Source organism: Notothenia rossii (assembly GCF_949606895.1).
Source record: "Notothenia rossii genome assembly, chromosome: 6".
In the NCBI taxonomy this organism is placed as follows: Eukaryota; Metazoa; Chordata; class Actinopteri; order Perciformes; family Nototheniidae; genus Notothenia; species Notothenia rossii.
The window spans coordinates 51,300,575-51,315,185 of record NC_136909.1 but is presented as its reverse complement, the minus strand read 5'-3'; the positions used below and the strand labels follow the sequence as shown (position 1 = coordinate 51,315,185).

Genomic DNA, 14,611 nt, shown 5'->3' with positions numbered 1-14,611 from the left:
CACAGATGAATGCACTTTTAACACTCACGCAGCCAGAATTCCTGCTCTTTTCCTGGGTTACAAAGTGAGGTGACGCAGCCTGTCCTCTGAGTCTCCCCGCCTCTCAGAGACTTATTTCTGGGTAAAAAAAGCCATGTGCTCCGCCCCCTGGATCTCTGCATGTGTGTGTGCCTGTGAGTCTCTGGCTACTGTCCACATGCCCGCATTAGGAGGCACTATTTTCGGATACATTTTCTCAATTTCACCACTTTTCATGTTTTTATTATGTATATTGTTATATTATTATTATTGTATATATGTATACTGTGTATACTGTTTTTGTAAAAATCATGTGATTATTAAATAAATAATAAAACATGAATATAACCTTGAAGGTTCCCAGGGGCAAATACAGTGCCAGGTGTCAGACTATTTAAACAATGTTTACCCAGGATTCAGACACCTTCCCTGGCTTGTAAAATGCGGTGATGCGCCCTGGAGGTATCATACTATTTTAAACAACTTTTCCCCGCCTTTCAAACACTTGTTCCTGGGTTATAGCCTGTCATTTTGCACGATATCATTTAACATTGACCCTCTCCTGAAAATGGACATATTCTGTGCATTTCCAGGAGAGGTTACATGTTAAATTATATCCTGCAAAATGACAGGCTACAACTCTCTTCCATACGTTTAAAAACACTTTTCCGACTATTTTAAACAACTTTTCCCCGCCTTTCAAACACTTGTTCCTGGGTTATAGCCTGTCATTTTGCACGATATCATTTAACATGGAATCTCTCCTGGAAATGGACATATTCTGTGCATTTCCAGGAGAGGTTACATGTTAAATTATATCCTGCAAAATGACAGGCTACAACTCTCTTCCAGACATTTAAAAACACTTTTCCCGACCATTTAAACATTATTTCTGGCTTGTAAAGTGCAGTGCCCTGATAGTATCAGACTATTTAAAGGGTTACCAGGAGCATGAGAATATCCTCCACAGAAGGGGTGGTGGTGCCGTGAATAAGGCCGAATATGGATGCCGATGTGCGGACGGTAAAGCACCGCAAAATCCACCCCCCTTTTAGGGTTACCAGGGGCATGAGGTTCTGTAGGGTGTGATCATCTGGGTTTAGTCCGTGGGGGAGTGCTTAAGTCCGGGAGTCCGGGGACTCACGGTGTGCAAGGTTATGGAGGTGCCCATGTCAGGGACACATGCTGGAGGTCTGTGGTCCGTCCTTTGGGGGTCTTGGAGGGGCCACAGAGAGGAGATTTCCCCGGTCTCTGTCCTGGATGAGTGAAATAAACAGAGTCTCCATATCAGGGACACATGGTGAAGGTCTCTCTCCCGAGAGTGGACGTCCATTGCTTGTAAATAGGTCTAACATTAGGTCTGTCACTTTGGCTAACCGCACCACTGTCGGTCGTCTCCCGAGAGTGGACGTCCATTGCCTGTAAATAGGGCTAACATTAGGTCTGTCACTTTGGCTAACCGCACCACTGTCTGTCGTCTCCCGAGAGTGGACATCCATTGCCCCTAAATAGGGTCAGGGTTGACGGTTCGGGACATCTGACACTGTGCAACCGGCGGTTCCTCCGTGCCTACACGCCGGCCACACCCTGCGCCCGTGAGCAGTCGGCTGCGCCGTCGCCGCCGCCCGCTGCCCTGGGACACCAGCCCCCACCTATCCACCCGGGCTTGACGACGCCCCAGGGGATTGCTCAGCGGCCGGCTGTAGGACCCCGCGACTCGGCTATGGGCGCTTCCCCACCAACGCCTGCTGATGAGGTGTCCTCTGACCTCACGGTTCCTTCGGGTGCCTTCCTGGGCGCACCGCTCCCAGTGCCGCAGTCGACGCCGACGCTGCCCCAGCCTGCTCGGCCGGGCCGCGTGAGGAGGCCGTCTGCACGTTACGAGCCCGAGTCCGGCAGCTGGATACGGGATTTAGACCGTTAACCTATTCCGGCCCATAGCTTTCCGGTCTGGGGGGGGATGAAGAGTTCATCGCAGGCCACTAGAGGGCAACGTCACTGCTGTCGCTGCCCGGTTATGCCGTGCTCTGACCCGGTAGTGCCGAGCGGCCATTTTAGTTCAAAGATTGTTCATTCACTCCGCCTCGAGTTGAGACGTTCGTCCACTCATTCATGTAAGACTGTTTCCACTATTATATTATACTATATATTATGCTATATATATATTATACTATTATACTACTATACTCTGTGTCGTGGTATATATTTGTGTTGATGACATGCATGGAGGTAATACTTTGTCAGCTTATCTTGCTGCATTACTCTGTTTCAGGGTGTCGTCATCCTGGTCAATAAATTACCGAAACTGACATTGAGGAGTGTGTTTCTTCAGTTATGTCGCGCTTGACGGCAGTGACGTAGCCACATGACGTTGCCCACGATCACGTCACTTTCATTAATTTCATCTCACAACGGACTACAGTAAGTATCTAAAATCAAGGGGGAGTTTATTTCTTTAAAACACGAAATGATATCGCTTTTATTTATTCCACTGTAGCACAGTCTCTATAGCGTTTCATTCCTGGATATTATGTTGAGTTTTGTAGTGTGTTTAGCTTTTACAATAGGCTACGCGCAAGCTAGCGGCCACGTTCAGCTAGCCTCCGGCTTTCCGGTCAAAGTTTGTAGCTGGATAGCATTTATAGTTTATACAGCTAAATGACATTAGCTGTCCCCGGCACAGTTGGATAGTGGAGGTGCCTGCTAAAAAAATATGTTTAAATGCTTGTATTTGCCCATGAGTTGTAAAGACAGCTTTCAACACAGAGTTGTAATAGTGGAATCGGCAATGGAGTGGAACAAAAATGTGGACCTGGAGTTTTTCCAGAGGATTTGACTGGCCAGTGGGGACATTGGGATTGTTACATTGTAGAATTAAAATATATAGTAGAAGATATAAGATATATAAATTATACTAAATTATTATTGCATAATAGAGTAATGCACAGATTAATTATTATTGCACTCTCTTCATTTTGTGTATTGTTTGTATATTGTGTCTGTATTGTTTGTATGCCATGTCCCTCATAATATAACAATATGCACAGTATAAATTATACTAAATTATTATTGCATAATAGAGTAATGCACAGATGTTACTGTTATTCTAAATAATCCTAATCATGTTTTTATTTTTCCTGTTTTACAGCTTCTTTACAACTCTATCACTAACACACACATATCCACACACACACACACACACACACACACACACACACACACACACATATAAAACCAACGGCACTTTTAAGAGCCACTCTCTCTCTCACTGTCTCTCTTTCTATCACTCTCACTTTCTCTTTCAATCACTCTCTCACCTTCTCTTTTTCAATCACTCTCTCTCACTTTCTCTTTTAATCACTCACTCTCTCAGTCCTACAAATGGCTGGAGGGTCCCAAAAAAAGACCTGCCCAAGCTGTAGGCAAAGTATTTACTGTGGTAATAAAATCTGCCCAGTATGTAACCATACACAGCCCAAAAATTTGAGACTGAAAAAGAAAATAGAAAAATTCCAAAGCCAGCAGCAGCAGTGGTTGTCATCAATGACAAAAAACCGAATCAAGTCCCACGTTATTGATGACGCCGCCATTCTGGTATGTAGTTTACAGAATAATCTCATTCACCAAAAGTGTGAAAAGTAGTTTTATTACTTTGTCAGAGGATTATAAATTAACTGGTATTGCTTCACATCCACAGTATTAATTGTATCATTAAAGGTAGGGTATGTAAGTTTGAGAAACCAGCTCGAGTGCGCTAGGATTTGAAAATACACAGCCGTAAAAAATCTGCCACTTCCTTACAGAGCTCCTCCTCCAACACACACGAACGCGCACATGACCAATGAGGGCACGAGATAAGTTTGTGCACAGATGGAAGGCTGACAGGCACATAGTCCGTCCAGTTATACAGCCGGGACGGCTAAAATAATTGGTCGTGCTCTTTACAGTACTACGGCTTCCACAGATGAATTTTTTTTATGGATTTTTTGTCAAAACACTTCAGATATTCATAGCTATCGGGATGTTAAGAGCATTCCATGGAATATAACAAAAAGTGTATCTCGAGCCGGTTTCTCAAACTTACATACCCTACCTTTAATGAGAATATAATTCATGATTAATGATTTTCAAACAGAATTAACTATTATGTGTAGGAGGTTTAGGAAATGTCTCATAAGTTAAAAATCCCAAATGTATTCAACAAAACATTATGAACAAATCATTGTTTTTATTATGATGCCAGGATATTAGTGTAGATGATTTATTTTGATGCTACTTCAGGGCAAGTTTGCAGATAAATTCAAATGTAAACAACAGTTTTGTGTATTTATCTAATTGATCTCTCTACCTCTCAACAATTACTTTCCCAGCTGGAGAAGTTGCATGCCCTTGGCTTGAAGCCCCTGCTGCTGTTGGTGTATCCCCCTACAAAGAGGGTTGCATCTAAAACAAAGGTGTTGATGCCCACGCATGCTCAGCTGACCACATACGCCAAGACATGCCTCGAAAATGTTGAGGTCATCTACAATCTGATGGTTGCAGGTGAGATTGCATTTATTTAATAACCATCTGCACGAGTCACTCATGTTTATATTGACTATCTTTTATACAATGTGTGGTGTTGATTTGTCCTGTTTATTTCAAAGCAACAAAGAGAGTCATTTTAAAGAGCTGGGGTCTCATTTACAACTGTTATGTATGCACAAAACAGGGCTTGAAAGAGGTGTATGCCACTTCCCATGCAAAGGTTGTAATCTATATATTTTTTTTAATTGACAGAAGATTATGGTGACAGGGGAAGTTGTCTATGCAGATGGTGAGGTGGTGAATTGAAGCCAGATTGTGTAAATACATGTTATAATCATCATTATACATATAACATCTCGCATATTTAATTTCAGTTAATATAACACATTTCTTAAAGATCCTACATTCAAACCATCAGTGTTATTTGTGCATATGCTTGTGAGCCATAACTAATTCCATAAGCATCTTTCAATTGTAAAAGAAGTAAGCCAACTCAAATCTCAAATCAAATTCCACTTAGTATTTCATCAGCACTGTCTCATTACATTACATTACATTACATTGCATTTAGCTGACGCTTTTATCCAAAGCGACTTACAATAAGTGCATTCATCACGCCATCACATTCCCCACCATCGGAGCGCAGAGGAGATGGTTGAAACAGTATAGTACTGACACTCGTGGTCAGTTGTGGAGCGCACCACAGCTGATGAAAAAAATCCAAGATAACATGAAATAGCAGTAAACAATAGCAGAACAGATGCAAGTACCAGACTGTGTCTCCAATGCATTCTGTGGTGCACAAAAAGCGCACTGAAGACACTCCGGCCCCCACACACGTTTTCTCAAGTGACCTCCCCCAGCACATCTTTCCCACCTACACATATGGATAGTGTTGGGGCAGAATCTCTGCTCCGCGCCGTTCCTATATGAGCGGGTTCTCAAAAGAAGGAAAAATTCAAAGCAGCCAGGATAAGGGTTAAACAATAATCTGCTTTAATGGTAAAACATACAAATACATCACCAAATCACGAAGCACTCTGCAGAGTAGTCCGGGCTCAGGTTCTAACCCCGTGTGAGACACGTCTCAGGAACGGCAAGTCAAAAACAAGAGCCCAGATCTTCAAAATGATCACAACATTTATACACAGAGTTCACTTCTGAGCGAGCTAGACAGTGAGTTTGCAGTGTTCCATTGGTCGGTTTCCCTTCTGGGCGGGATCCCAGGTAGTAAGTCAGTTTGTTGATTCCATCGTTTGCTTCACAGTGTATGTGTGTGTGTGTTTCTGTCCCTCTGCCCTCAGGCAGATCCCCCAATCAATGATTCGGAGTCATGACAGAGGACTCTTTGACAGGACACATACTCATTCCCCCTAAACATCTTCAACACACAAACATTGTATCATGTATCTTTAACAGAAGTTAATTGTTCTGGTGGCTTAATGGCTTCCCTGAACTTCCCTTCACCCCAAAGTCAGCTTACTAGGAATGAATACATTTTATTGATAAGCTCAAAAGGACCTTTATCTCATTTACTGCTGGGTGACCCAAGTCTCAAGGCCTGCAGGATGTGTAGGAGATAAACATTAATTCTACAAGACTTTAACTGCCTTATATCTGAAAATGTATCCGGGAATTCCCCTGTTAATTGCAAGGACTATTGATAATTAACAGAGAGACCCTAGGGGCCTCTTCTTGGTATCTGCTAGGCAGAAGTCACTCAATGCAGAAATCACAAGTTTAACACACATTCTATATAAGGTGACATTAAAATGAATATACCAGATTGAACTTTCCTGCCATAACACGTTACTTTAATACTTCAAATAACTCTAATAATACTTCAATAGCAAAGTCTAGAAATAAAGCCAATGACAGCTCTCGCACAATCTCAATTATGAGTCCTAATTATATTGCAGGCCAAAACTTAAATAAATACATTTTTTTCACTTATCAAACTTCCATTTTCCAATGATAACCCAGTGTGGGGGATACCATTGACTTTTGCAAATATTGAAGCGATCAGTTTGATTGCTGTAAACATTTATAAACATTTATAAACATACTCAATCAATTTGAGTTTTTTTTACAGTTTAGGTAGATTAGGGTTGCCTTTTTTTGCATGTTTTGCACATTGGCCTAATTTCATATTTTATAATGTATGTGTGTGTATTCCATGTTCCTGTTTTCAAACATTCAATATTCAAAGGTGTTATTGTCATATGCACAGCTACAGCGTAGTTTTTGCCAATGACAATGTTAACTCCCAGGCTCCTCCAACAACGCAGCATAAAAACAGTACAAGAAGAAATAAAATAGTGCAAGAAGAAACTAGTCCAACAACGTAGGTACAAAACTAACATGCAGGTATAAGTCAAATATATACATCTAAAATAGAATAAGATGAAACAGAAAGTAAAATGAAATACTAATATGGGGAGTAGGGATGTGCATCTCCATCACTGAGGCCGATGCGATGCGCATCTCGATACGTTGCCAACGATACGATACATTAACGATACATTTGAAACACCAAGCGATGCAATACGATTCACCCCTGTTCATACAGTTCGATACGATTTGATTCAACATTATGCGATACGGGGCGATACGATTCAACACGATGCAAAATAATGATACTTCAATACGGTACGACAGAGGATTTTTGTTTTATTCCTTATATTAAGCAAATCATACATTAACAAAAAAGTGCTTTACATATTTGGTTCTCTCTACTAGCACTGCACATCCCATCATGCTGTTTATTTTTTACCTTTTTGACCTTAAAAAACTGCCCAGATTACAATTCTATAACACCTCACAGTTAAACAATTTAAGGATGCATTGCCCATGATTAACAATGTGCAGATAACAACTACCATAGTGTAATGCCCATACAGCTGCCAGCCTGATGTGCTTAACACTCATAGGCTAACTCACCAGTGAGCAGAAAGCAGTGGTTTCTATAGGAACAATAAAGAATACAAATAACCTTTCACAAACAGCTCTATCATAACTGCTTACAGTAAGGAAGACATTTAAACTATTATTGGCCGTGGCAGGCTGCTGTAAACTAAACACCACTCTCTCTGACAGAACACCTCACTGAGTGATTTAACTCATGTCTAACTTTCAGGTTTCTCTTTTCAGCCGCAGCCATGTCGCCTCTTTATGTGCGTCGCTAAATTCCTCGTACTACTAAAGCGGCACGGCATCGTTTACAATTTGCGAGCGATTTTTCAAGTTGACCGTCTTTCTTGAAAAATCCGAAGTGTTGCCAAACGTTTGATTTGTAGGTATTTTTCGGTACGCTGTGTTTCTCTTTCTCTTCGACTTCCATGTGTGTTGATAACTGAAACTCTCGGCCTCCATAGTACAAAGCAAAAATCAAAGATCGTCTCTGCTGAGTGCTGACAGGATGAGGGGATATTATATGAATGAATCGTTTTTTTACCGATGCAAAGATGCTACAATCGATGCATCGCGAGTTCAACCCAAACTGTAGCCGATGTGCAGTCTTTCAACCGGTGCACTCGCATCTTGAACGTTTATGCCGGTGCACCGATGTGAATCGGTGAATCTTAACATCCCTAATGGGGAGGCATGAATGAAATGGTTGTATAAACAGATGTGGATATGTATAAATATATATGAACAGATAACTAACTAATGCAACATTTTGATATTATACATAATACATAAATAAATATGTTGGCTTTTAAACAGATTTGTACTGCAAACCCTTTGTAGGTTGGACAACACTCAACCCAGATCAAGAAGAGACCCCTGACACACCAACACCACCCCAAGACCCAACCAACCCAACCGATAGCTATATCTTACATTTGGTGCCATGTGATCAGCAACCAGGGGAAACAGCAGACCCACCACCACACCAGGCTACCATCACCCACCCACCACCACACCAGGCTCCCATCACCCACCCACCATCACACCAGGCTCCCATCACCCACCCACCACCACACCAGGCTCCCATCACCCACCCACCATCACACCAGGCGCCCATTACCCACCCACCATCACACCAGGCTCCCATCACCCACCCACCATCACACCAGGCTTCCATCACCCACCCACCACCACACCAGGCTCCCATCACCCACCCACCGTCACACCAGGCACCCATTACCCACCCACCATCACACCAGGCTCCCATCACCCACCCACCATCACACCAGGAACCATCACACCAAATCCCACCAAAGCGGCAGCAACGTAAAAGAACCATCAAAATGAAAGGTATGTTTAGCTTGTATTCTACTCATTTAGATGCCACATAAGCATCAGTAAGTTAATGTTGCGATTTTTGTAGACGTTCCAAACATTTATTTATTAAAGGCCGGACTCATATTTGCCTTCAAATGTTATGCATGGATGCTATATTAATGTTTAGCACACATGCACATTTTGGAGTTAAAACAAAGACACAACAGAGTAACCTGTATGTATGTTGTCTGATAAGCTGAAGTCACATTCATTAAAACCTTTCTATACTTTATAATTGAATGGAAAGCTTGCACATCCTTGCTTAATGTAATATAGTGCTACAGAGCCCAAGTCCCAGTGTAATGAATATAAGACAAAAACATATCCACTCAGTAGCAAGCAATGTAAGATGTAATCAGTCCATTAGCAGACACAGCAACATCCCGAAGGAATGGCAGAGAAGCTAAGATTTTGAATAAAATCATGTGTAGACTCTGAAACTTCTGTGATTTCTCAGTAGGAAACACTAAATGTGCTTATGTCACACAGTGGAAATGTTTGTGCATTCTGAGTTGAGCCCTATACAAAACGTACTTTACCTGTTCTGCACATTTGTGCAAATAATGTATTCCATACAATTACAGATTGCTCTCAAAACCAACTCGAGGTGTTCCCTGTCCGCGAAATACTAAGGACAAGGAACCGAAAGGTAGGATAATGATTACCTGGATGACAGTGTTTGCTGTTGGATAACTTTTCTGAATGTGTATAGCAATTACTTTATCTTACCTTGAATGAATGCTGTTGTCCAATTCACAATATTAAGCTATTTGTGTAAACATCCTGTAAATCCCTCTAGTCTGTCAGATGTCTTTTCTCATGACTATTTTTTTAAATATATGCAAACTATTTGAACAATACATATATTATAAGTACTTGTGAAAGTACAACGTTCAAATAACATACAGATGTACAATGTCTTTGTCTGCCTGCCACAGGGGGGACGGAGCACCTTTACCAGTGGGAGCCCTGCACCATTTGGTATGTTAATTTGCTTTTGTACAATTAAATCTATGTGTGCTGTTAACATTTGTGCTAATTGTTGGCACGCCATTATCTTAGGTGACATTTGTTAAAGAAAAATGCAAAAAGTTCTGCTGTCTGTAGCACCAGCTATACACAAGTTCATTAATCTACAGATAGTGCAAATTAACAACAGTGACAATCAAGTGGTGAAACCGTAAACTACAACAAAGGGTAATATATCAGTACCCTATTATTGGGCAGATCAAATTGTAACGTAACAAACGCATCATGATATCATTTCCCCAAGGGGATCTGTAGACTGTTTGTTATCTATCAAATGCTATTTGATCCCTTATCTTGGAATACAATGTGCCTGTTGGAGTAGTTATTATTCACTTGAAATGTTCTGCTGTAAGGCTCTAGGGATGCAATGATTTTTACATTTTGATGCTATGATAATAGTCTGAGGAAACATCACCTTTGTCAGGGTTTTACAATTATTACACAAAGGATGGATGAATGTGTATTTATAATTCGAGGTTTTATAGGATTTTTCCACAACATTTTGGCATTTTCAGCTGCTGTGGCTATTTACCTTTATTAACCCGATTAACCAGTTTTCCATATTTGTCAATGAGCAACAGTTGCTGTAAGGAATCTTAACGTACCATAATGTAGTTGTTTAGAGAGTGAGAACAAAAACACTCAGTGTAGCTGAACTGTTAAAAGTGACATTGGTTAAAGGTGGGGTATGTAAGTTTGAGAAACCGGCTTGAGATACACTTTTTGTTATATTCCATGGAATGCTCTTAACATCCCGATAGCAATGAATATCTGAAGTGCTTTGACAAATCATCCATACAAAAATATCATCTGTGGAAGCCGTAGTACTGTAAAAAGCACGACCAATCATCTGAGCCGGCCCGGCTAAAATAACTGGATGGCCTACCTGCCTGTCAGCCTTCCATCTGTGCACAAACTTATTTCGTGCCCTCATTGGTCATGTGCGCGTTCGTGTGTGTTGGAGGAGGGGCTCTGTAAGGAAGTGGCAGATTTTTTCCTTCTGTGTGTTTTCAAATCCTAGCGCACTGGAGCCGGTTAAAACACAGAATTTGTGTGATTATACTAAATTATTTACAAATAAACACAACCGCATATTTACAACTGTTACACATGCTGCTGTAACGAAAACATGTCCAACTTGGGATCAATAAAGTATATCTTATCTTAAGATAATCGATGGCTACTGCCATATTTGCTAAATGTGCCTCTGAACCTTGACAAGTTCATGTTTCAGGCTTATCAATTAACAACAGGAGGGGTCACAGACATAAGACCAGCTGTTAAATAAAGCTCTTCTGACCTTAGCTGTCATGTGGGTATATATTAATGATGCCCATTATGGACACAAGCAATTTTCACCCATGTATTAATTATATGTTTTAAATTTGAGTGTTTCCTATCCCCTAAACCTCAGAGATATACACAGTTTAATACTGGCAACTTCTAATTATGGGAAATACGAAAACGTCTTATAAAACTACAATTCCCAGTAGCCATAGAACATGTTGGAAAACACACAATAGCCAGCATGTGTAGTTCTGGGGACGGGTTGGGGGACGGGTGGACCCGTCCGAGTCCAGTTTTGGATAGTCTGCTGTGGTTCCATCCCATTTCAAAGTCATGTTTGACACTCGGCGTAACGGGCGTAACCCTCGGCGCATTCCAACATCCAATCACAGCTTGAGGACTAATCACAAGGGTTGTCAAACATAGCGGAGAGAATACTTACTTCCGGGTGTAAAATTCTCTAAAGCAACTTCTATGAGCTGCTCCGACCCTCGGTCCTGACAGACTCCAAATGTCCGACATTATACAATCAAACATATAAATAAACACAAGGATAATTGTGTCTTATTGTTGAGTAAATAACACTGTGTGGTTTAGAAAATAATACAAAATTAGAAGTACGAGTTGGGAGTGAGAATGTGTTGGTATTTACCCTGCATTATGCACATGTTACTAATAAAGGATTATGTTATTGTATGAACTCTATTTACAATGTATTCACATTAATAGTTCATAATCAACAAATGACAAAATGCAGTGACAAGAAAACAACCATTGTATAGCACTTGTTTGAGTAATAAGAGGCAGTTAAATATAAAGGCAAGGCAATTTATTTTCAAACACATCAGCAAGTCAAAGCGCTTTAAATAAACGGAAGTACAAAATATAAACACATTTTCACATTACTATGAACTCAGTCGGGCGAAACAAGTGCATAGTTTCATATCGTTCTCATATATAGTGTTTTACAATGTTACATTACATTACATTGCATTTAGCTGACGCTTTTATCCAAAGCGACTTACAATAACTGCATTCGACCAGGAAGATACAAACTTGAAGAAAACAGAATCATATAAGTACATCAGGTTTCATAGAGCCAAAACATTTAAAGTGCTACTCAACTGGCTTCAGATAAGCGAGTCATTTGTTAGTATATAAGTGCTTTGTTAGTACTTTGTTAGTAGTTCTTTGTTAGTAATTCTTTGTTAGTAATTCTTTGTTAATAATTCTATCGCTCGAAGTGGAGTCTAAAGAGATGAGTTTTCAGTCTGCGCCGGAAGATGTGTAGACTTTCTGCTGTTCTGATTTCAATGGGGAGCTCATTCCACCATTTTGGAGCCAGGATAGCAAACCCACGTGTTTTTGCTGATGGGAACTTGGGTCCCCCTCCCAGTGCGGGTGCAGCGTGCTGTTTGGCCGATGCAGAGCGGAGTGCACGTGCTGGGGTGTACGGTTTAACCATGTCCTGGATGTAGGAAGGGCCAGATCCATTCACAGCATGGTACGCAAGTACCATTGTCTTGAAGTGGATTCTGGCAGTTACTGGAAGCCAGTGAAGGGAGTGGAGGAGCGGCGTGGTGTGGGAATGTTTTGGAAGGTTGAAGACCAGACGAGCCGCTGCATTCTTTCTTTATTTTGTATGGCTTTAAGTGTGTTTTAAATGTGTTTTGTCATTTTTATGGCTAGCACCAGCATGTGGACGTGACACGTCGCTTGTGAAAGAGCTCTCCAGTGCCTCTGTGTTGCTTGGCAGAAAACTTTACAGGTCTTCTTCCTCAGGCTAGTGTAGTCATTGTCATCCAACTCCTCAATGTCCTGCTGTAATTGAAGATCATGGCATTCCATAGCGGCTACACCGCTGTACGCATGTACAGCCTGTTTGTGTTGGCTTTTGAGGAAGTGCCACCTCCGACTGAGGACAGTCTTGAGCCCATGTGCAGCATCCTCTGTCAGGTCACCGAAATCTGTCGAGGAATAATCACACAGCAAAAGGGCTGAATGTAAACAAACCATGACAATTGCAAATCCCTTTGCATTGTACAATGCTGCATATGTAAAAACACTACAAAATAGGTAAATCCGTCTTAAACTGAAGGATGTTACTATATATTGGGTGCCAAATGGGACATGTTGATTAATGTTTATATAGAGCTTAACAAATAGTCAAAAGACAGAAAATAATCGATTATGATCTTGATAATGAATAGTTTCAGTAATTTACTATTTCACTTCGGCCTGACACAGTGACAGATGTGTTCTACTTATGTAAGACATGTAATTTGTTGAAAAGTGGATGAAAATATTCAAATGTTAAGATCTCAGACATACTGCTGGTTTTGATGCCCTCCAAAGTCTGTCCTCTGAGTGCTTCCACTTCTTGCACTTCCTTCAGAAGGAACATGATGTGCTGCGACATCTCTTTCACCAGGATGCTCTGCTCCTCCTCCAAACGTCTAACCAGCATTACCTGGTCAAAGACAGACCTCTTCAACCTGAAGGTGTTGCCTTTAGGTTGAGGAAAGAAATGGAGTAGTGGACAAGGAGTATATTTATTCTTATAAAACGGACAAGTCAAATCAAGAAATCTGATTAGTTCTTAGCCGTGATATACTGATCGTATACCACGGGTAGAATTGTAAGTTACTTTTCACAACAAGTCAGTATCCCTCCTGCAGGCAGTTTGCTTTTCATACTGGAACAAGAAAGCAGCGGAGAAGTAACGGGGCAGAGACCCTCCGTTTTACGCAGCGGTCCAGATATACATCAAAGGGCAAAAGATATTCAGTGTGCAGTTCCTTTGGCATTAGGGCAGGGATATCTAGACACTTTCTAAGGTTTGACATAATGAATTGTGCTACTTTTAAAGCAAGCAACGATGTTTTCAAATCTGTAATCAAAGAGGTCCGCAAAAACACTATCGACCAATCAGATTGCTTGATTTGACTTGTCAGTTTTATAAATATATTTAAATGTCTTCCATTACGAAACAAACCGACAAAGCATAAGATGGAAACATTTAAGATTAACTTCGACTTTGTTGGAGATTTGGAGGATGTTTAAAACCAACCTAGTCTCCGCGTGTCGTTTGGTAAGCTGGGTAAATTCGTAAAAAGGAAGGGATTAAGAAACACCAGAATGCAAGTTAAATAATAATCTTGTTTTAATGACACAAAGTAATAATACAAATACAAAGGAAGTACTTCCTGCTCTTTCTCCTGTCTTACTCTCTGGTCAGCCTGAAGAGAAAGAGAGCGAACCAAAGGAAAACACAGGCTTTCATACTAAAAACACAGGAGGAGGTGTGTGGATGTTTTCCCCCAGAGGTCATCTTATTGGGAGAGACCAACACATGATCTGTCCTCCAGTCCGCTGATGACAGCTTCCGAGTCGTCTGCTGTAGGGATGTCCTCGAGGTCCTTCTCCTCCAGTCCGCTGATGACAGCTTCCGAGTCGTCTGCTG

The 14,611-nt window shown here is 41.1% G+C and overlaps 1 protein-coding gene across 1 annotated transcript; it reads left to right on the top strand.

Moving 5' to 3' along the window:
- Positions 1-3,363: 3,363 nt before the first annotated feature.
- LOC307042856 (uncharacterized protein) lies at positions 3,364-9,490 on the top strand (the record flags this gene model as incomplete). The annotated part of the gene is made up of 4 exons (XM_079687021.1): positions 3,364-3,612; positions 4,389-4,560; positions 8,296-8,805; positions 9,417-9,490. Exons 1-4 carry the CDS (start codon positions 3,400-3,402, stop codon positions 9,488-9,490), a joined length of 969 nt encoding a protein of 322 aa, XP_079543147.1. The 5' UTR covers positions 3,364-3,399.
- Between the last annotated feature and the right edge of the window lie 5,121 nt (positions 9,491-14,611).